Source organism: Phocoena sinus, chromosome 1, assembly GCF_008692025.1.
Source record: "Phocoena sinus isolate mPhoSin1 chromosome 1, mPhoSin1.pri, whole genome shotgun sequence".
NCBI classification, from domain to species: Eukaryota; Metazoa; Chordata; class Mammalia; order Artiodactyla; family Phocoenidae; genus Phocoena; species Phocoena sinus.
Window position 1 is genome coordinate 124,119,968 of NC_045763.1, and position 24,136 is coordinate 124,144,103.

Consider the following 24,136-nt stretch of genomic DNA (forward strand, 5'->3'; position numbering starts at 1 on the left):
TAGACAGTGGATAGCGGTGTCAAGTCTTCATTTTTGCCTGACTTAGGCACTGACCTCAAACACCTTAAATTCAAACCTAGCTGCTGTGAGTCACTCTCTCTGGAGGAACACCTGCAGCTAGAGATTCATCCATCTCCCAAGGAGGCAAATTTCCCGAGGCAATTCATGAGTTAACATTAAAGTGTTAAACCCCCTATCCAGTGGGGCAACTTAACCTCCATCAGACCTCCCCAGTAACCCAGATGAGCACAGTTTAAAGTGTCAGTGTGCTTGTGATGCAAACCAGCCTCCAGACAGGCCTCCCTCCCTGATAGGAAGCCTCTGCCCCCCAAGCCCTCCCGTGCAGCTGGTCTGAAACCTACCTCTGCCTCTTCTCTTCCTCCTCAGCTATGACCGGTTTTCTCTTCCTCTCCAAATAAAGGATCAGACTTCTTTATCTTCTCTTTTTCTGTTGTGAAGAATGTTTTTCTGTTTTCCTTTAATTTTTTCCAAGTCAAAACTCCATTTCTTGCTCTGGCTTCAGATCTGAACTTTTCAAGCCTCTGCAGTGTTTCAGAACGCCTTGGTGATCTGGGGAGGCCACCTCTCTTGATAGCATTTTCCCTTCCACCTTTAGCAAAGATCCTTAGCTGTGCTCTGCTTGCCTTTCTTCTCACGAGGTCTGCGTGCCTGATGGTGGCAGTGGGGCAGGAGATGGGGGCATGTAGTGTCAGGTCTGTGTGTCCTCACTGTATGTCCTTGGAAAATGGCTCCTCCCACACACCCTTTCTCTTTTATATTTCTTTTTCCGTGAAAATTTTTCTGCCTTAGCTCTTTCATGGAGCCTGCTGGAAGCAGCTTGCTAAAAATCGATTTGCTTAACTGACTTCTCTCCTTCCTTGGAGGCTGAACTTTGCCTGTGTGGTCACTTTTACCGAAGCTCAGAAACCTGTTCCTTTTTTGCAAAAGCCAAATCAAGAAAGACACCCCCTCCTGGGCCTCCGCCTCCATTTTATTTCCAAGGGACTCATTGAAAGGAAGTGATTGGCTGTCAGGGGGGCTGGGTTGAAGGACCCCAATTCCACTCCATTCTGGGTCTTGACCACCTGGCAACTGGTTTAAAGAACTGGATTTCAAACTTTGCCAACGGTAGTTCACAGTGGGACATACCATTTACTCAGAGCATACGCATATAGGTATGTGTAAATTTTTAAAATGTTTCACAAAATTATACCTCTCTTTACAATGGATGGTGCTATTCCCTATTCTATTTTTTTTCGTTTTTTTTTTTTTTTTTTTTTGCCAGATGCTAGGCGTGACCCATTGATTTTATGATACGCTAATGGGTCACAGTCTGCAATTTTGAAAAACACAGGTTTAAAGAAAGCTGCCCCTGTCTCTGCTCCTGGTTAGGAAGTCCATCAAACTCTGCTTTATTGTTTCTCTTCAATTCACCCCCAAGGCTTTTTAGCTGCTGCTTCATGATCCTATGATGAGGTATATATCGATCCTAGAGCCTTTCTTTCCCTGCTGGTCTTTTTGAACAGCCAGTCCTTTCTGCTTTCCAATCATGGTGTGTCATCACACGCCATCTCAGGCATGCGGGTGGAAGCACAGACACGGTCATAAATCAAAACCTCTAGGGCCACTGTCTCACTGACCTTGCAAATATAAACAGGCCCACTTGTCCACATCTTACCCTCCTGCCTCCTCTCTTTCTCTGCAATCCTGCTTCTCGGTGGAAAACAACAGCAGTTTCTCAATGCCGCTGGGACATTGCTGTCCACTCAGGTCCTTTCAGGTCCTATCCCCACACCTTCTATATTAGACTCAGTAAACCATGTCTCTGGCAAAACAGTCTTAGGACTCTCAGGTTTACATCTCCTCCTCTCATAACAGGTTAACTCATAAAAGCGCTCAGAATTTACATCCTACCTTCAACACTGGAGGATGCCGAGCTGAGTTTACTGTTGCTCACATTTTTGCATCAGCAGCCAAAACAGATGCAGTGTGGGATTGGGGAGGGCATCTGATCTTAACCCACCCTCTTTGCTCAATCTTAAAACCTCCAACTTCTCGGGCTTCCCTGGTGGCACAGTGGTTGGGAGTCCGCCTGCCGATGCAGGGGACACGGGTTCATGCCCCGGTCCGGGAAGATCCCACGTGCCGCGGAGCGGCTGGGCCCGTGAGCCATGGCCGCTGAGCCTGCGCGTCCGGAGCCTGTGCTCCGCAACGGGAGAGACCACAACAGTGAGAGGCCCGCGTACAGCAAAAAAAAAAAGAATGAAAACCTCCAACTTCTCAAGAGTGTACTGGGTGGTCTTCAAATGTGATTTCTCAGATTCACTGACCCATGAGCTGGTGTTCAGTCTTTACCACCAACAAGGAGGAAGGATGTTTCCCCACCGTTTTTATTTTCAGATTTTAATTTCATATTCTCCCCTATCAAACTTACAGCCTCAGAGTTTAGGTATATTCAGGACAGGTTATCAGTTCCCGGTATTTGTCATGTGAAACCAAATCCACACAATCTGAAGTCGATGCTGTTTGGGGAAAATGGCAGGATCAAAGGCTCGCAGAAAGACAGAACCAGGTGGGGACCCCAGGGGACACCATCTGCTGACTTCTGGCTCGGGTCTTTCTGTACACCTGACAGGTGAGGACTTCTGTATCTCTCTTCAGTCTGTGCCTGTAACTTCCTCCAGGGGAGAGCCCTGGAGGCCTGCAGAGGAACAAAGAAAACTGACCTCTGCGAGAAGTGAGGGGCCATGCCCGGAGGAAGCCCTTATCATCCCCATAGTTACATGAGAGTTCTTGGTTAATTACCCTTTCAGGGTTTTGTTTTGATTCCCCCTGCCAAACCTCATTTTTAAATGACCCTTAAGAAACAAAATAATTATTTTTATTAAAGATAGTATAAATAATATTAATTATTAATAAATCAAAGAATAAAACTCCCTTAATAAATATTGTTGAAATGGAAATGTGGCTCACATTTATATAAAATTTCAGGCTCTGACTCTAGTGTTATGAAATGTTGATATTTTAAAGCCGAGACTGCCCTGAATCCTGGGCCCAGAATATCCCCAGGGTCTGACACTATCCCGACACTATTGTTGGGACTTACATTCATATTGGTATTATTTTGTTGTTACCTACCAATTGCAACAAATTGAGGTCTGTCACTGATTATTTACTAGGTTCTGTATTACTATCAGGGAGAAGAGTGCCTTAGCATTTGCTCAGAATTCACTTGGAATAGCGTTGCTGCTGTCATCTACTGCTGCATAACAAATTACCCCAAAACGTAATGACTTAAGACTATAATTTTATTTTGCTCCCCTTTTTATAGGTAGGAATTTGGACAGGACGGGGCAGCTTGTCTGTGTTTCACGTGGTGTCAGCTGGAGTGGCCCAAGGGGTGAAGGATGACACTCTAAGAGGCTCACCCCCATGGCTGACTGTTGGCTGGGAGCTTGGCAGGGAGTGTTGACCAACAGCCTTTCCAGCTTGGTGGCCTTGGGGTGGTTGGTGTCGTCTGACTTCTAATATGGCAACTTAGGGCTTCCGAAGAGAGAGCACTGAGAGCCAGAAGCAGGGAGCTGCCCTTAAGGCTCAGGTTCAGACACTGGCTGTGTCACTCCCATCATATTCTGTTGTGTGAGAGCAGTCACAGAGACCACTCAGATTCAAGGGAAATGGACATAGACTACTATTCGAGGAGTGTCAAAGATGTGGGGCTACCATAGGAAAAAATTCCTAATTGCCAATATAGGCCTCCGAGATTGTATACATCTTTGCCTCAGGAGGGCAGAGAGTGAGCACGGACAGAACATAGCCAGGACCCTGGATTTGCTCCTGGGTTTGCTACTAGCAGCCCGGTAAGATGATGAGCCAGTAGCAAATACTTGATAAATACCGTTGTGTTGTAATTAGTGTACCTGCCACATTCCCTTAAATGTGGTACTGTACTGAGGACAAATTCAGTCAGTGAATCAGAAAATATCTATTAAGCAGACATTAAGCTAGGTTCTGGGAACCCAACAGCTCACAAAATACCCTAAAAGTCCTAAGACTATTTTGCCACAGATGTGGTTTAATGAGTCTAATAAAGAAGGTGTGGTCTCTGCCTCATAGAGGGTATAGTCTTGCATAGGAAACAGAATTTATCAAATTATTTCATAAACAAATGTAAAGTTACATCGAATAGAAGTGCCATAAAGGAAAGGTGTATGGGGCTTCCCTGGTGGCGCAGTGGTTGAGAGTCCGCCTGCCGATGCAGGGAACGCGGGTTCGTGCCCCGGTCCAGGAAGATCCCACATGCTGTGGAGCGGCTGGGCCCGTGAGCCATGGACGCTGAGCCTGCGCGTCTGGAGCCTGTGCTGTGCAACAGGAGAGGCCACAGCAGTGAGAGGCCCGCGTACCACAAAAAAAAAAAAAAAAAAAAAAAAAAAGGAAAGGTGTATGGTGCAATGAGAGGTGGAGATCAGGGAAGACTTCCCTAAAGAAATGATGATTGAACTAAGATCTGAATGATCGGTGAGGCAGAAGAGGACTGACCATCCAGGCAGCGGAAATGGACTTCTGCAAAGTGCCTGGGCAAAAGGAAACTTGGTGGGGATGGGAAGCCAAAGAAGACCAGTATACTGGAAAGGAGTGAGCCTGAGGGAAGCCAGTGCAAGCTGAGGCTGGAGAGTAGAAAGGGGCCAGAGACTGCAGGGCCTTGGAGACCATCAAGTTTGATTCCCAAGGTGATATGTGGACACCTTGCCTGGTACCTAGAATTCTGTCCATGCATCCAGCCACCTATCTGTTCATCCATATACCCATCTGTCCACTCACATTTCACTCAGTCATCAAAACCTGCCTGGTTACTCACCTTCCATATGCTGGAGGTACAGGGATAAACAAGACTACCTAAGCTGGACCTTTATAGAACTTGTGTATACCCCAACCAGGTGTTCTATTCTTTATTACCTTTACCAAGCAACCAGACCTCTAAAAAGCTCTCTAGTTTTAGTATCCAAGGATATTATCTCACAAACCTCACCCTTAATTCACCCTCACTCCCCGGTCATGCTTTTGAAAATGCATCTTCTGGTCACAAGGAGTACTTGGGCTAGATCGGGAATGATCTGACACAACAGCTCTTGGAAATCCCTCAGGAACTACCAATGATGATACAACATTGTGCTGACCTGCATGGGCAGGTCTAGCCACGTCCTGGTTAGAGTCATAGGCTACTCCTTTTTTCTGTCAAAGACATTTCTTTTTTCATAGCCTTGCTGGCTCTGATCACATCATTTTCCCAAGGGGGAAATCTGATGTGGATGCTTACTGCAAGGGAATTATTCTGCTAATCAATTCAACTAAACTTATCGAATTCCAAGTTAGCTCCATTCAGTTCAGCTGGACTCAACTCAACTCAACCCAATCCATCCATCCATCCATCTATGCTTCCAACAAGTATTCTTTAAGTACTTTTCTGTCAAAGTCTATGTTGGGCCTGGGGATCCAGCTGGGGTTTCTTCCACCAACCAACTCACCTCCCCTTTCCAATCGAAATGGTATCAGGTACTGTGTGGAGAGAAGACTGGACTCAGACGGCACTGCTCTATTTTTGCAACTTAGCCCTGCCACTTATTTACTGCCTCGGGCAATTTTGTTAACCTCTCTGAGCCACAGTTTCCTCACCTTAAAGCAGGAATAATAATACCTACTTTATGGGAGTTTTGTCAGGATTAAATTTATAAAAGGCACTCAAAAATGGTATCCAGGGATTTCCCTGGCGGTCCAGTGGTTAAGACTTTGCCTTGCAATGCAGGGGATGTGGGTTCAATCCGTAGTCGGGGTGCTAAGACCCCACATGCCTTGTGGCCAAAAAACCAGAACATAACACAGAAGTAATATTGTAACAAATTCAATAAAGACTTTAAAAATGGTCCACATAAAAAAAAAATCTTTTAAAAAAATGGTATCCTGGACTTCCCTGGTGGCACAGTGGTTAAGCATCCACTTGTCAATGCAGGGGACATGGATTTGAGCCCTGGTCCGGGAAGATCCCACATGCCGCGGAGCAGCTAAGCCCGTGAGCCACAACTACTGAAGCCCGTGCGCCTAGAGCCCGTGCTCTGCAACAAGAGAAGCCACCGCAATGAGAAGCCCGCGCACCACAACGGAGAGCAGCCTCTGCTCGCCGCAACTGGAGAAAGCCCGCGCACGGCAACGAAGATCCAACGCAGCCAAAAATAAATAAATTTATAAGAAAAAAAAATGGTATCCATACCCAGCACAGTGGAAGAACACAGACCAAGGAACATCACTGGGAAATTTCTAAACACTGCAAACCAAAGAAGATCCTACAGGTTTCCACAGAGATAAAATAGGTCAATTACAAGGGTCAGGAAACACATTGACTTACGACTTTTAAAAGCAAAACGATAATGGACAAGTTTCTAGTTCTGGGTAAGATGGCAAACACACCCTCCATCTTGACTCTCGCATGGATTGCCCTTATAAAATCTGGACAGAAGGCTACAGCAGCTGTTTGAGGACTCTGAAAAGTAAATAGTTTCAGGCAGATTGAGGAAGAAAACCAGAATCCAAACTACTACCAAATCAGCAGTGTGTGTGTCATGTTTTCCTCTGGAATACACAATCTTGACTCAAGGCAACGTGACAATGATGGCAGCAATAGCGTGAGGTGCCTAAGAAATGAAATATTATTCAGCAATAAGAAGGAACAAATTATTATTGTATAATTTTATATTTTATTATTATAAAATATAAAATGATTATTTAATTTATTAAATAATAATCTATTGATAAAATTATTATAAATTTATAAAATTATCATATTTATAATTTTATATTTTATTATTTTATAATTATGAAATATTCAGCAATAAGAAGGAACAGATTATTATTGTATAATTTTATATTTTATTATTATAAAATATAAAATTATTATTTAATTTATTAAATAATAATCTATTGATAAAATTATTATAAATTTATAAAATTATCATATTTATAATTTTATATTTTATAATTATGAAATATTATTCAGCAATAAGAACATGCAATAGAAGAGATGACTCTTAGATGCATTTTGCTAAGTGAAATAAGCCAGATCCAAAAGACTACTGTATTACGTCATTTATTTAACCTTCTGGAAAAGGCCATACTATAGGGAAAGAAAACAGAGCAGTGATTGCTAGGGGATGAGGTGCAGGGAAGTTTTGACTATAAAACGAATGGGGCATGATGGAATTGTTTGGAAAAAAAAAAAGTATCCATTAAGTCCTCTCGCCTTTTTTTAATCCTCTCTGGACATAAAGGGAAGACTAAGTAAAGAAGACCCAAAGCTCACCACAACACCTGGAAAAGAGGAGAACCCACTGGGGAGGAGGGCACCCACCACTGTAGTATGGTCCTAACCCTTGGTTTTGCCCTTGATTCACCATGATCCTCAAAGATCCCTTTGGACACCTCTGCTGAATTCTTTCCGGGAAATTGACATTTACCTAAATTACTCTATTGCATCCCTGGGCTTAGGCTGATCCTGGATTTCTTGTGTTCAAAATCAGGACTGTGCAGTTGAGCCCATCTCTATGTTTCCCTCGGTGCTGTGTCAGCCCTTCATCATCATCAGCCCATGCCCTTTAAGCAGGGAGAAGATACGGGGCATGGAAGGACTGGTGGCAGCCTACCCAGTCCACCAATCCAGCAGGACCCTGCTGGAAGCCCAGTTAGGGACATCCTACAGTATTGATAACAGAGGAGCAGGGACAAGAAAAGAAAAAGGAGCAGCAGTACATCCAAGGGTAGGAACGCACAAAGAAAGTGAAGCCACGTCAGCGTGAGTTCTCCCCGATCTCTTCCCTCCACAACCCAGGCTACCACGTCATTAAACATCAAGGTGACATCTCTGTTCTAAAAATAAATAGGCAAGTAAGCCATAGCATACCCAGCATTCTGCATTCTTGGGTTCCCTAAACTTAGGAAGGCATTCCCTTTATCTCATTGTTTTCCACTTGTGGCTATTATCAGACCTAGGTTTCTTATCTGAAAAGATTGCCTCCCATTCAGATGCTGCCCAGAGTCATCTCACGTGAATGTCCTCCTCTTTTAGGTACTCGATGGTCTCAGATGCAGAAACAGAAAGCATTTTCATGGAGCCCATTCACCTCTCCTCAGCTGTTGCAGCTAAACAGATCATCAATGAAGGTGATGCCATCAGCTGGGTGGGAGGAGGGAGAGTCCAAGGGTCATCTGGAGACTCTCGGAGGGGGGCCACTGGAAGGTGTCAATGTGCTTCTCACACGCTTCCCATCACATTAAGAGGAGCGGATCCAAAGAAGGCAGTTCCTCCAAGCCCTCCTCATCAACATTCATGGGACAGAGGTGGAAATTATTATGCCTCAGTGTGCACAGTTCTCTAGGCAACAGACTGGGAGGCAGCTCCAATCTGCCCCCAGGGCCCCTCATTCGGTTTTTCAGTTAACCTCAGGGGCCCTGCGATGGCTTATGCCAGAGATGCAGACCTGAGAGCCTAAGAAATAGCATCCAGAGAGTTCTGTTCAAAGGGATGTCTAGATTTAAATCTGCATTTCCACTAGTTCTTAAAGATGGTTTTTAAACTGAAACATGAATGGGGAGGAGGTAAGGAAAGGTGGGGTGGCAAAAGATGTTAATATTTACACAAAAATATTTAGAGCAGAAAACGTACTACATTTCATTCAAGGATACTCATTCCAATTGGATGGATTTTTTCTTTTCCTAATCAATTTTGGGCAAATAATCCTTCACAGTTTCGTTCCTCTCCTTTCTCCTCCTCCCTTTGCACTTGGTGTCTCTCTCACTCCGGATGGGTGGGGTGAGATAAGGCAGTCCTGTTAATTACACAGGGCCCACCTGGCCTTTGGCCTTAATCTGGCATCCACAGCTGGTGGCCGTGATCACTTCCCTAGTGATGAGAACCAAACACGCTACTCCTCCATGTAGCCCCAGGTCTTGCTTAGTCCCTAGGCCCTTTGTGTCCCCACCAGGGTCCCTGAGGACATCTGGATCTCCTGAGCAGTGAGATATTTTACAGATGTCGCTTGTTGATCTGGGAACCCTAGGAGGCCCCATCTTCTCAAGTAACTTACTTTTTTCTGTTTTCTTTTATCACCCTACCTGGGGTCACTGTTACCTTGCTCCAAGTCAGGCCAAGGTGTCTTGATCCCAGTCTAGTTCTTTCTAAATTGCTTCCAGCACCACCCTAACTCTGGAAGTTCTTTTTCCCTCCTGTGTGGTTGGGAATTTCCCTAACCTTCCATCTTGCAACACCCTTGCGTTGCGCTTCACTCTCTGGACAACTCTCCAGGCTTTGGCTCTTGATAAGTAAAAGTCCAGGTTTAAGGGTTGTGAGAAAACCATGTCCTCTCTCTGAAAGCTTCACTTTCAGGTCTATGGGATGCTAGGGACTTTCAGCATTTATACTGTGACCTGAAGCTGAGCAATGCCCTTTTTTTTACCCTAAGCCTTTCTAGGCATTAAGCCTACGTTTCATTAGTCCAAGTGGCTGAAGGATGGTGGGGGAAGAAAAAAAGAATAAATTACAGAAAAAAGGAAAATGTACCGAGTGATACTTCAAAACATTGCCCTACTCAGTAGTGATTAGAGGGGTAAAAATGGATGTCGAAGAACCCTCCAGTTTCAGGAAAGTCTGCATACGCCACACATCTGACAGAGTGCAAAGGAGAAATGTCTGGGCTTTACTCTCTTCTGAAGAAGCCTCAGCGAATAGAAATAAACGGGAGGGATTGATGCGGCTGAAGCGTGGAGCAGAGACCTAGGGAAAGTAGGAGCTCCCAGTGGGGATAAGGGGCTGGGACATTTGTTTTTAAATTGGAAGGGGAAGAAATCAAAACAATAACCTGCTATATAAATAGCCGAGGAAGACATTGCTGTATATTTTAATGAGGCAGTGGGGAGTTGTTTTGTTTTGTTTTGTTTTTCCATGTAGTAGAGGAAAGATATCTAAGTAGGGGAGGGAAAGAGAGGAGCTTTTACATTTGCCATGTAAGACCGCAGGAGAGCCAAGAGTGGTGGAGAAAATAGGAACGCTTCATCTATTTTTAAGCAAAATAGAGCACTGGGATTGCAGAGGTTTTCTTCTTCCTGCTTTTGAAACGGATATCAAAGAACATTTAGAGCTGAGACCTGTGCAGGGATGTGGGTGCACATCAGGTGGTTTAGATGAGGGTGGAGAGGAGACGGAAGCTTTAGGGAAATGAAGTTGCCAGCCCTGGGCAGAACCCAGGACTCCTGGATCCGCAGACTTGAGCAGCCCGGCTTACAGACACCTGCTCATTCTGTGAAGGGCGGGGCCACGTCTATTGCCAAACGTGGCTGCACTCTTCACCCACGAGGGAAAGAGGTGGTGCCAGCAAGAGGGTATGGCCGACACAGAGGACACTCCTTTCCTACTTACCTTCTTTTTCCCTCTCTCTCCTCAGTATTTTTGGGCTACAAAGTGAAAGGAAAGGTTTTGCTCTCTTGTATACCTTCTTAGAGAAAGGAAAGATCTTACCTTCCTCCAAATTTGATAATTTGGGAGCAAATACATTAGGAGGAGAAGATAAAGTTTCACTCGAGAGGCAGGTGAATAGAATTTGAATTCATTCGAAATTTGAGCTTTTCTGGGCTGTTGTCAGAAAGGCCCCGAGTGATGTTTTGTGACTGGCATCAGAGCTCATAGGAAACGTTTGCCACCTGTCAGAGAGCTGGGAGGCTGAGGACCACAGGCACCCACACTCTAGTGGGGGAAACAGACAATAAATTAAATAAGTAAATTAAAGGTGTATTAGAAGGTGACCTAGCATAAGTGACTGCTGAAAGTTTCACTTTTCCCAGTTATTTGCCTTCCATGTGTAAAGGAGTCAAACTAATAGAATGAATTATGTTACTAAAGAATGCCATGTATTCATCTGGTAAATGCTTCTAAGCATCTAATTTGTGTGGGTCACTGTGGGATTTACAAGTATAAATTGGCCATACACCAGCTACTTAAGGACCTCGGTCTAAGAAATTATCAGCCAGCTTTAGACAAATACGGGAGGAAATGAGGGAAACTGATGTCTCTTCTCCCACCCCAGTACACCTATGCTGCTGACCCTGACTACAAGTGTCCAGGCCAATGCAGGCTCCTCCTGGTCCCCATTAAGTCCTTCCTGGCAGATCAGATCCTGCTGGATCTAAATGAATTCAGCCCATACGCAGAGTCCTGGCAGCAAATGGGCCAAGAGTGGGTTCTCCCAAGGAGCAGGTAAGGCCCTCCTCTTTGATGAGAACGCTTCCTTGTCCCCCTAGAACTCAAGCCGCGGGGGCTCAAAGCTGAGGCAAAGTGTCCAGGCATGCTGGAGTCTGCCGAGCAGCTGCTTGTGGAGGACCTGTACAACCGTGTCAGGGAAAAGATGGATGACACCAGCCTGTACAACACTCCCTGCATCCTGGACCTACAGCGGGCCTTGGCCCAAGACCGCCAAGAGGCTCCCTGGAATGAGGTGGATGAGGTCTGGCCCAACGTCTTTATAGCAGAGAAGTGAGTCTGATGTCTGGTGGGGGGGAACCATGATCCTTTGTCCTACCACTCTGGGTAGTGCCTGAGATGAAAGTCCCCCAACTTTGACCAAAGGCTCAATAGCTCCCTCCAGCAAACTGTTGTTGGCTGACTACTTTCCCAGCCCTGAACTTGGAGAACGGCCCCACCCACCCACCTGCACACGGAGATCCCCGGGCAAAAATGCTGGCATGACTGCTTATCCTCCAACTCTCTGCCAGGGCTCTCTATCATAGCCTGGCCCCTCCAGGTGCCTTTTCTGGGCCTCCCTTCCTGCCCAGAGCCTTGCCAACACACGCCTCACTATCACCATCATCCCATGACATCCATAACAACCACATAATGGGACATTTGGAGCCATTGACAATATTGATTTTATATATATTTACCAACTTATGAAAGTGTCCACAATATATTGAGAGGATAAAGAGGTTATAAAACAAATATATATAATATGATGCTAACTGAGTAATATATAGAGTATGTGTGTATGTCTGTGTGTGTATGTGCTTTTACATAGACAACAAATTGGAAACAAATGTGATAAAAAGTTTATAGTACTTCTCTCTAGGAGGTGGTTCTGTAAGTGATTTCCATTTTCTTCTTTAGGTTTCTTTTGAATTGTACAGATTTCCTACAGTAAACATGTGTTATTTTTATAATAAGAAAAAAATGTTATTCTTCAAAAGTTTATCAGTGGTTTCCAGAACAAAACCCGAAACAGCTCACTCACATCCTGGTGCTTTAGTTGTGGTCTTGCCGGTGCATAATTGGTAGCAATAGGCTGGTTTGTGAAATTCGTTTTGCTGATCTATCGGCTACTTAATAAGATCTTTTCCCAATGTAATTACCCATATATCTAGATGCAAGGGAGGGAATCTGGGGTCCCCAGGGCAGGCAGTAGGGAAAATAGCTTTGGACAGTGGGTCTTGTACTCCACTGTGGTGTAATTGGTTGCCCGGGACCTGATTCCCAGAGCTGAGCACCAAGTCCTGAGTGATCCCTAATTAGCTCTGTAGACCCAGAAACATTCACATTGTGATCAACAGGGACCCTGGGCATCTCCAGATATCACCAGCTAAAGGCTTCTGCTCCTTATTGGGCAACTGTCGTCAGGGCCTCTTTAAACTAAGCTCTATTTATTCCGCTGCAATAAAAAGAGCTCTGGGGGCTTCCCTGGTGGCGCAGTGGTTGAGAGTCCGCCTGCCGATGCAGGGGACGCGGGTTCGTGCCCCGGTCCGGGAAGAACCCACATGCTGTGGAGCGGCTGGGCCCGTGAGCCATGGCTGCTGAGCCTGCGCGTCCGGAGCCTGTGCTCCGCAACGGGAGAGGCCACAACAGTGAGAGGCCCGCGTACCGGAAAAAAAAAAAAAAAAAAAAGAGCTCTGAACTAGAAACCCTGAACCCCAGTTCTTATTCAGAGTCTTTTTCTTTGAACAAGTCATAAAAGCTATCTGATTCAATTTTACAGTCTTCAAACGGGAAGGGGATATATGTATACATATAGCTGATTCACTTCATTGTACAGCAGAAACTAACACAACATTGTTAAGCAACTATACCCCAATTTATAAAAATGGGGGGGAAACAATAATAATACCTATAAAACAAAAAGAATAGTTGTCCTGTCTACCTCTTAAGTTTATTATTAGGAGAAAATAAACTAATGCATATGAAAGCACTTTGAAAAATATAGCATGCCATATCAATGTGAAGCACACATTTTATTATTATTTTTGCCTGCCACTTCTGTGTCTTGATAACTGTGCATCCCAAAGGCATGGAATTTTAGCCTAGAGGTCTCTGGGCCAATCAAAGCTTTCCTTACACGTCAGTCTTGTTCTCTTCTTTCTCCTGTCCTCCCTTGCCCAGCACCCCGTCCCTTCTCTCTCTCGCCAGATCTAAGTCACCGGTGCCTTTTTAAAACAGTATTTCCAGTGAGCCCCAGACACATGGGTGAGCAGAGAAGGAGGTATTCACCCAGCTGTGGCCCTCCTGACCTGGCTGAAGCGGGCTTCCAATCTCAGTGGTAAGGCACCTTTCTAGTTCTGACTATGGCAAAAAATGCCTCTGCCTCTTTCCCTTCAGGAGCGTGGCTGTGAACAAGGGGAGGCTGAAGCGGCTGGGAATTACCCACATCCTGAATGCTGCTCATGGCACCGGCGTCTACACTGGGCCTGAATTCTACACTGGCCTGGAGATCCAGTACCTGGGTGTGGAGGTCGATGACTTCCCTGAGGTGAACATCTCCCAGCATTTCCGGAAGGCAGCTGAGTTCCTGGATGAAGCCCTGCTGACCTATAGAGGTGAGGCGGTCTGTCTGCTCCAGGCTGCTGGAATTCCACAGGGGGAGGAAGGACAAAAGGAATGTTATGAAAACCTGCAGGTTATCTGCTGTCTGGAGGTCATCTGTCTTAAGACAGTTGTTGTCTCATTCTAGGACAAGGGGAAAGGAATGGACCATCATTCATCCAATAAGTAATTATTAAGGGCCCAACACGTGCCAGGTGCTATTCTTGGCATTGTGGTGAAAGATACAGATAAAGCTTCTGGCCTTTGATACTTACCTTGTAGTGAAGGCAGAAAAAATTAGAAAGAAAAGAGAAAGAAAAAGAAAAATGTCAGATACTGATCAGTGTGAGGCAGAGATGAGAACTGGAATGATATGTGGGAGTGTCTGGCTAGCTCCCTCAGGTAGATAGCTAGCGGGAAGCAGCCGCATAGCACAGGGAGATCAGCTCGGGGCTTTGTGACCGCCTGGAGGGGTGGGATAGGGAGGGTGGGAGGGAGGGAGATGCAAGAGGGAGGAGATATGGGAACACATGCATATGTATAACTGATTCACTTTGTTATACAGCAGAAACTAACACACCATTGTAAAGCAATTATACTCCAATAAAGATGTAAATAAATAAATAAACAGAAGAAAAAAAAAAGAGTGGTTGAGAAGGCCTCTCGGAGAAGGGGGCGTTTAAGCTGAGTGATAAGAAGGAACTAGCCATGGAAAAATTGGAAGAAGAACATTCCTGGCCAAGGGACGTGCCAGTGCAAAATTCCTAAGGTGGAATAAGCTTGGTGTATTCAGGAATCACAAGGCGAGTGTGGGTTAGCCTGGTAGATAAGGGTGGCAGGGGTCCATCGTGCAAGAAGTTGAGGACCAAGGTAAGGGAGTTGAAAGGCACCTTGATCTGATCTGCATTATGGAAAACTCACTCCCTGGGCTTTGAAGGCAAGACCGGGTGGGAGGGGAGGGGAGAGTGGGAGTGAGGAAAGCAGTGCTGAGGCTGTCACTGTAGTCTAAGTGGGATGATAGGAGACTATCTAGAGAGTTGATGGGACATCCATCTCAATGAGGATCTCAATGAGGAGAGGCTGAAACCAATGCAGTGAGAGCAGGTGGGAGTTCAGGATCTGGTGCCCAAAAACCCATGCTTCAGTCCAGGATTTGCTATATTCTCTCTATACAAGGAACCGCCGTTTCCTTATCTATAGAACAAATAGATCTAATTTTCCTAAAATTGCTGTGAGGATTAAAATTGTAAAAATGCATATAAGGGCTTACTTCGCATAGAACTGGGTAAATAATAAATGTTTAAAACGTTACAGGGCTTCCCTGGTGGCACAGTGGTTGAGAGTCCGCCTGCCGATGCAGGGGACACGGGTTCGTGCGCCGGTCCGGGAGGATCCCACATGCCGTGGAGCGGCTGGGCCCGTGAGCCATGGCCGCTGAGCCTGCGCGTCCGGAGCCTGTGCTCCGCAATGGGAGAGGCCAGAACAGTGAGAGGCCCGCGTACCGCAAAAAAAAAAGTTGCAGCCATTACTATAATGAATGTTATTAACTATTCCTGGGAAGGACATTTCCTATCATCACCAATGGCCAAGAAGGGTAATTTTTAATGGATACATATATATATATAGAGAGAGAGAGGAAAAAAAAAAGAGGGAGAGAGAGAGACAGAGAGGGGAAATATTTTTATATATGTATACATTTTTATTAAATTATAATTTATAAATGTTATGTATATAATAATTATATAACTATATAAAATGATTTTCTCCCCTTTTCAATGCTTAAAAAACCTACTTTTAAGAACGTATTTCTTCTGACAAAAGTGGACTTGTCTGCCAAGGGTCTGTGGGAGATGGGATTTCTTCCGCTGCTTTGCCGGGTGCTGACGGCCACTTCTCGGCCGAACGAGGGAAGCCATAGCCGCGGCAACCGGCCGGCGGGGCTCGAGCAGCATCCCGGGCGAGTGAGGCGGCTCGCAGAGCCGAAACGCATCCCCAGAAGCGGGTGAAGCTGCCCGGAGGGTGGCGGCGTGGCAGGGAGGCGGCGGGCTGGGCGTCCAAGAGCTGCGAGGCCGGAGCAGGCAAGTGTCCTGTCTCGGGGAGAGGGAGACGGCAGCACTCCCTCCAGGGCAGGTTCTCCCCACGACCCAAAGCGGTGCCGCAGGGCCTGCGGGCGAGCGCAGCAGCTCTGCCGGGTCGATCGGTTGGTCCCCATCACCTGCCCGGCCTGTGCGTCCTGCAGACCATCTCCTCTCCCCTTGCTGCTATCAGCTGCCTTCAGGCTCACCCTCCCTAGTCTCCGCACCCCCGCGAGGCAGGGAAAGGACGGTATATCCTTTACAGTGGTTGTAGCCTTTGTGGGCACTTCCTACCCCGGGGGCAGACAGCTGTCACCATCCCTGGAATTAACCTCCTGAGCCTTAGTTTCTGTGGTTTTTCTCCACTCTCGGATGCTTCCGAGTCAGTTCTTAACAAGGAGGAAGGCAAAACATACCCCTGGCTCTGAACATTTTACATAATAATCACAATGACCCCTTGAGAAGGTATTTACATTTTGCAAATTGGGAAATCCCGCTCATCAGGTTAAGTGATGGCCACCGTGAAACAATTAAGATTCCTTTGATTGCCAGTAAGTAGAAAGCATCTGAAACTACTTAACAAAATGCAACAAAAGCATTAATTACAGCAATACAAGGAGAAATCCAAAGACAGGAAGGTGGCCCCAGGATGGTCTGGAACAAGCACTGGACAGCCTCAGGACTCTTGGTTCCATCACCGCTTTCTACTTAAGAGAGCATGGCCCACCACAGGCCTGACAATAACCGCTAACTTCCTGCCTCAGTTCCATTTCCACGTTCCCTGGAGAGAAAATTCGTTTGTCAGACTCTGGTCCTTTGTCTACCCTAAATTCTATCCACAGTGGCAAGGGGGGTGGCTTCTGGGCAAGTACTTCTCATTTTCCTGGGGTGCAGAGAGGGGGAAAGTTCTGAGGAAAAGCAGAATTATGAATTGGGAGGATACAAAACAAATGCCTGCCATATAAAGGCATACTGAGAGTGTGAGAGAACTGGAACCCAGCCTTACTCAAGTCCAGGGCTCTCTCCACTAGCTGTACTCTTCAAATCTTTAAGCACATCTAGACAGACCACCCTGCCCCACGTCCCCCTGCCATCAGCCCTGCTGCTAATCAAGACGGCAACTGCAAATTAGAAAAAAGACCACCTTCCTCAAGCCTTTTTACTGCTGGAGAGTTTTCATCATAACCAAACAAATCAACTTTGACTTCAAAGTTAAAGGCGTCCCCTCGAGTTGTGTCAAGCATAAGCTGTACATTAGTGTGGCCTTGTGCCTAACAGAGGAAATAAAAAATCCTTTCGTTGCTCTGGGTGAATTGGGTGGGGCCCCAAGTCTGACCTACCCAGCTCTCCCCTGTCCCTCAGGCTGCCCCTGACATTCTTCAGAGGAATCCCAGGTGTAAGGAACATAGCACGGAAAAGAATGGCACCCCAGCCTGGCCTCCACCAGACTGAGTCTGATTGTATTTGATGCCCTTATGAGCAAGCCTAGCTGCCTGTGTCCTGAAGTGTCCTGAAGTGAGCTGGCCTAGTAACCACCTCCAGAAGAAGTGAATGAGACCTTGGTACTAATTGTAGTAAATTGTGACCTGGTCGGCCAGTTAAAAGGGGATCCTTGCTGAGGGACAGCTGAGCCCTGAGCTGGAGGAGGGAGGGGATAAGACATTGAATCTGTAGATGCTCTTTTAGTGGCTTTGATTCTGCTTGCTTACCTCCCCCTAGTGGCTGCTGGCCCTTGGCATGAAGGCCTTTCAGCATTATTGGACCTCAGGGCCCTCAAGTCTTGCCTTGGTCTCTGGCCTTCTATGTGACAAAGACATGGTCTTAACTGGTACTAAGATATAATAATAGAAGTCACCCCCAGCCCATATTGTAAAATAGGACTCTTAACTGATTTAACAAATATCCCCGAAGACTGTTGACAAATAGATTGATGACAGCCTGGAGGGAGATCTCTAGTGGTCCCAGAGTGCATTTTAAACAGTCATAGAATGAAGGCATGTTTGTCATGTTTATGAAGGATGCAAAGCAGAGGGGGAAGCTGGGGAATAACTGATCTATTGAATGGTAGAATTGAGACTTGCAAAAGCTTCTGTTAGCCTATAAGAACAGGCTATAACTACCAAAAACATCAATAGGAATTTGTAGAGTTATCTTTATGTTTTAAGAATGCTGCAAGATAAGAGAGACGTGGCTTGATAGCAGTTTTTTTTAGAAGGCTTTATAGGTTTCAATTGATAAAAAAGATAATTTGAGTTCACTGTGTGATGTATCCACCCACATTGCAAGCTCAGATGGCATCAGTGAAGACCCAGTGCCCAGAAAAAGAGTGGCGAGGGGCCCACTCTACTCTGTATGGGTCAGTCCAAACCTGAAATATCTTGCTCCGTACTGACACAACTTCCTTAGGAATAAAACCGATAAATTCAAGTTTGACCTAAAAAGAGTGGCAAGTATAGTTAATGGAACATGAAAAAATGTTTGACTAATGATTGAAAGACCTAGAATAGCGAGGAAAAGAAAAAAGAAAAAGGAAAAAAAAAACTCTAGTGAAGAACATGATCGTGATTTTCTTAAAGATTTTTGTATCGGGCTTCCCTGGTGGCGCAGTGGTTGAGAGTCCGCCTGCCAATGCTGGGGACACGGGTTCGTGCCCCGGTCCGGGAAGATCCCACGTGCCGCGGAGCGGCTGGGCCCGTGAGCCATGGCCACTGAGCCTGCGCGTCCGGAGCCTGTCCTCTGCAACGGGAGAGGCCACAGCAGTGAGAGGCCCGCGTACCACAAAAAAAAAAAAGATTTTTGTATTAAAGATCTGATCCATACAGATATATGTATTATTTACCTTTGTACGTCAAAGCAGGAACATTAGGTGCCTGTTACAGAAAGTTATCCTTTGCCCTAACATGTGAAAGAATTTTCAAAAAATGAGAATGACATAAATATGGAATGAGAGGGGTGTGTGTGTGTGTGTGTGTGTGTGTGTCTGTCTGTCTGTCTATCTGTCTAAGATACTGAGCTCTCTGTCACCGGAAGCATCTGGCAGAGTCTGGATGATGGATTATCCAGCATCAAGGAAGTTGTAAAAGGAACTCTCAAGGGACTTGTGGTCCTTTCCAACACTGAGATTCCACTTCTCTGTGATTCATTCATCTCAGCCTCATTCCTTTTCTTCTCTATTCTTTTATTTTTCCTCCTTCTGATGCTCAGTCTGGTGGAGAGAAAGTGCACTCCAGTGTTTCAAAAATGGGGACAGTGGTTAGTTCCTTTCTTCCCCACCCACTCCCCACTCCCTGCTGTGTTCAGAAAATGCGGAAGATGCTCCCTCGAGCACAGGGCAGTGTCAGTGCTCTGTGTGACATCTGGAATATGGGGGCAATGATTCTTGTGCCCCATGGGACTTAAGCGTGGATGAATGTGAGATGCCAAGGAAACGTATTAAATCCAGCACATCAAAACAGCTCTTAAAAAAAATATACAAGTGCCGTTACATCACTACCTCTTGTGTTTTCTTCTCAGGGAAAGTCCTGGTCAGCAGTGAAATGGGCATCAGCCGCTCAGCAGTGCTGGTGGTCGCCTACCTGATGATCTTCCACAATATGACCATCCTGGAGGCCTTGATGACCGTGCGCAAGAAGCGGGCCATCTACCCCAACGACGGCTTCCTGAAGCAGCTCCGGGAGCTCAACGAGAAGCTGATGGAGGAGAGAGAAGAGGACTTTGGCAGGGAGGGCGGAGAAGAGGAAGCGGAGGAGGGCGAGGACGCAGGGAGCACGGTTGGGGCCAAAGTGCACGCCCTCACTGTGGAAGAGGAGGATGACGCCACCAGTCACCTGAGTAGCTCCTCCTTGGGGGAGGCCAGCCAAGCCTCCAAGCCCCTCACCCTCATCGATGAAGAAGAGGAGGAGAAACTCTACGAGGCATGGAAGAAGGGGCAGGGTCTCCCCACGGGCAAGGTCCCCCGGGGCGGGGACGACAGGAGCTCAGCCTCCTCCGGCCAGAGTGAGCAGGAGCCCGAGAATGAGGATGTGGAGAGAATCGTCCGGGAGTGGCAGAGCCGAAATGAGAGGTACCAGGCAGAGGGGCACCGGAAGTGGAGTAGGGAGGAGGAAGAGGAGGAGGAGGGTGACGACGGCTCCTTTGTGAGCAGAAGACGGGGGCACGCGATGAGTGAGAGCAGCACCTCTGACAGTGTGAGCAGCCGCGACATCCGGGTCCTGAAGCAGCAGCTGGACCTGAACCGAGGCGGGAGACGCCGCTCTGACTCGGTGTCCACGGAGAGCACCTGGGACACGTGGAACCAGAGGCTACTGGAGATTGAGAAGGAGGCTTCGCGGAGGTACCACTCCAGGAGCAAGAGGGAGGAAGGAGACGCCAGCTCGGAGGTGGGGAACGGGACGCGGGAGGATGACGAGGAGAGTGTGTCCTCTGAGGCCAGCTCCTTCTATAACTTCTGCCGCAGGAACAAGGACAAGCTCACTGCCCTGGAAAGGTGGAAGATCAAGAGAATCCAATTTGGATTTCACAAGAAAGACTCGGAGGCAGGAGACGGCAGCAGTGAGCAACGTGCAGAGGAGGCCGAGGGGGAGAAGAAGAACCTCTCTGACGTCAACCTGTCCGCCTACCAGGCCTGGAAGCTGAAGCACCAGAAGGTGGGCAGTGAGAACAAGGAGGAGGTGCTGGAGCTCAGCAAGGGAGAAGACTCGGCCTTGGCCAAGAAGAGGCAACGGAGGCTGGAGCTGCTGGAGAGGAGCAGGCAGACACTGGAGGAGAGCCAGTCCATGGGAAGCTGGGAGGCAGACAGCTCAGCTGCCAGTGGGAGCATCCCCCTGTCTGCATTCTGGTCCGCAGCCCCCTCAGTCAGTGCTGGTGGGGACACAGTGTCGGTGCTCAGTGCCCAAAGCCACAACTCCCATCCCTCTCAGGCCCTAAGCAATGCAGGGGGATGCTCAGCCTCCGCCCTCACCACACCTCTACCTAACCTGCCAGTGGGGCCCGGAGACACCATTTCCATTGCCAGCATTCAGAACTGGATTGTCAACGTAGTCAGCGAAACTCTCACCCAGAAGCAAAATGAAGGGCTGCTGTTGTCCCACTCACCATCTGTTGCAAGCATGAAGGTGGCACCAGCAGCCAGCTGCCTGGGGGATGACCAAGTCTCCATGCTTAGTGGCCAGAGCAACTCCTCCCTGGGCGGCTGCCTGCTCCCTCAAAGCCAGGCAAGACCCAGCTCCGACACGCAGTCCATGCTGTCCACCCACGTCACACGGAGCTCGAGAGCTGAGGGTACTGGGAGCAAAGTGAGGGGGACCAGCAAGCCCATCTGTAGCCTCTTTGCTGACAGTGTTGACCTAAAGGAGCTTGGCCGGAAGGAGAAGGAGATGCAAACAGAGCTGAGGGAGAAGATGTCTGAGTACAAAATGGAGAAGCTGGCCTCTGACAACAAACGCAGCTCCCTTTTCAAGAAGAAGAAGGTCAAGGAAGATGAGGATGATGACGTGGGTAATAGGGATGAGGACACTGACAGTGCCATAGGGAGCTTCCGGTATTCTTCCCGCAGTAATTCCCAGAAACCCGAAACAGACACCTCCTCTTCCCTGGCTATCTCTGATAGTTATGGAAGTGGCAGCAGAGCTGGCAAAGAGATGGAGAGCAGTATTAATAAGTGGCTCAGTGGCCTCAGGACAGAGGAAAAATCTCCTCCCCAAAGTGATTGGTCTGGAAGCTCCAGGGGGAAGTGCACCAGATCTTCCCTGCTCTGGGAGACGGAGTCTAAGTCTTCCAGTTACAAGTTCTCCAAATCCCGGTCAGAGGAGCAGGACACCTCCTCCTACCATGAGGCCAATGGCAACTCTGTAAGAAGCACTTCACGGTTCTCTGCTTCCTCCACCAGGGAGGGCAGAGAGATGCACACGTTCTCCAGGTCCATGTTCAGTGAGACCTCAAGCTCCCGAGAGGAAAGCCCAGAGCCCTACTTTTTCCGCCGGACCCCTGAGCCCTCTGAAGGGGAAGAGTCCCCAGAACCACGGCGTCCGAATTGGGCCAGACCCAGGGACTGGGAAGATGTGGAAGAGTCATCCAAGTCAGATTTTTCTGAATTTGGAGCCAAGAGGAAATTCACCCAGAGCTTCATGAGGTCTGAAGAGGAGGGAGAGAAGGAGAGGACGGAAAAGAGAGAGGAAGGGAGGTTTGCTTCAGGGCGGCGGTCCCAGTATCGGAGAAGCACTGACAGGGAGGAGGAGGAAGAAATGGACGATGAAGCCATCATTGCTGCCTGGAGACGCCGGCAAGAAGAAACCAGGACTAAGCTGCAGAGAAGGAGGGAGGATTAAGCTGGGCAAAGTGGATCTGGGAGACACTGAGAACACAGGGAGAGGCCATACGGCTTAGCACAGGGCTCAGGGCATACATTGCCACAGCCCATCAAGGGACAAGGTTGTGGAGAGGATCATATGGAGGGGCAGAAGTGAAATGAGAGGTACCAGGCAGAAGGGCACTGGATGTGGTGTAGGGAGGAAGCAGAGGAGGAGGAGAAGAGACATAAATGTAAGGTCCCAATGAGGGGCAAGCTGACACCATTTCTGTTGCCCAGTGTCCTCTAAGCTTTGGTGCTTTACTTGTATATTTGATTTTGTTCATCACAGACTAGAAAGATAGGCTTGCAGAGGCACTATAGTTTGTTGGAGACTCCAGCTTACATCCAAGAAGGCTGTGAATACACAACATCGTTCTATATGTAGAGGTTCTATTATGAGGCCCAGGAAACCTATCCTGTGGCATGTCTCACCTCTCCCAGCAATGCTGAGTTCCGGTTGTTTCTTTTGAATGTTTTGGATCTCCATTAAATTGATATGTTGTCAAATATTTCTTCTTCATTCTGGTCACTTTTAGCTCTTTGGATATTAGCAGAATCCCAATTTAAGAGACAGATGTGTTACCACGAGCCAGCCTCACCTTGTGCTGCAAAAGCTGTGTCTCCAGAAAATAACGTTATCACCTTTTTATGAAAAATAATAACCAAGTATTTAGTTTAGGATACAGTGCAGTGGGAAGACACTAGGGGGACCCTTGAGAGTAACAGAGGGAACTCGAGAAAGAGGAAACAGGTGAGAGTGGCAAGCTAAAGGTAGAGAGTCCCTCTGGAATTGCAGGGAAAAAAAGCAAACCATGAGGGAGACAAGAAAAGAAGCCCAGTACAGGGAGACGGAGATGTATCTTTATGAAATCTTGTGGTCATCCTTGCTCTTCATTCCTTGGAGGATCATTGGACAATGCAGTGGGCAGTCAACTTGATCCTTCCCTGCACTCTGGATGGGCTAAGTTGGTGAGATTTCCTTACCTTTCGTTCTCAAGGGTTTCCACCCCTCCAAACACAGGTTGAATTGCCGAAGCAAGAGGCATATTTTGGGCACCTACCTCAAACACTGATGGACTCATTTCTATATTTCCTTTCAAGCTGCAGCATCTTGCAGGATTCGAAAACAGGCACATGCCATGCAGGGGTCCAAGATGTCTTGATCAGTCAAAAAAATCTAATTCATGAGACAAAGTTGGAAGGGCAGGAGATAAGGAGGAATCCACCAATGGGATGAATTGTATGTGATCACTAAAACCTTAGTTTCATGGGACATGGAGATGATGCATCCTTTCTATGTGGATTAGTTAACATTACACATTGCAATGAGCACAAAGATACCAAGACAAAAGGAGAAGACTTGAGCTCAAACCCAGACCTGAACATTAGCTGCTGTCCAAGTAACTGAATTAATTTGCTCACCTTCCCTCTAACACTTCAGCCTGAAGTTCAGTTGCTGATGGAACTCATCTCCCCTGCACTGGCTGAGGGAGAATGAGGCCTTAAAAAAAACACTGCTCAGCCTTTGTCCCATTTGCCCCTTTGCTTCTTCCTTTGCTCATTTTACTTTAGTCAGCCTTAGTCCCTAGCTTCCACGCTCAACAAGCCATTCTCATCGTTCAGGATGGCGCTATCCTCGTAGGCCCACTGCAAAAAGGCTGGTTGTGGCCCGTTTTATCTTCTGGGTGAGCTCAAGTCTTCCTCTCTCATTTCATCCCTACAGGGAAGTTTCTGATACAGGCACAGACAATCACTTGAGCGTCTATTCTAGAAGGCTGATCTTCTGGAGAGAGGATTGAGAATATCCCTGGGACAACAGCTCTCTTTTTCTTT

The 24,136-nt window shown here is 47.1% G+C and overlaps 1 protein-coding gene across 1 annotated transcript in view; it reads left to right on the plus strand.

The window, feature by feature from the left end:
* The window catches only part of DUSP27 (dual specificity phosphatase 27, atypical), a 34,452-nt gene extending 11,699 nt beyond the window's left edge, over positions 1-22,753 (plus strand). Inside the window, exons 3-6 of the mRNA XM_032644687.1 lie at positions 8,114-8,208; positions 11,338-11,569; positions 13,676-13,893; positions 19,468-22,753. Coding sequence (XP_032500578.1) covers positions 8,114-8,208; positions 11,338-11,569; positions 13,676-13,893; positions 19,468-22,280 — 3,358 coding nt within the window. The 3' untranslated portion in view covers positions 22,281-22,753. The remainder of the gene's footprint in view (positions 1-8,113; positions 8,209-11,337; positions 11,570-13,675; positions 13,894-19,467) is intronic.
* Positions 22,754-24,136: the final 1,383 nt, after the last annotated feature.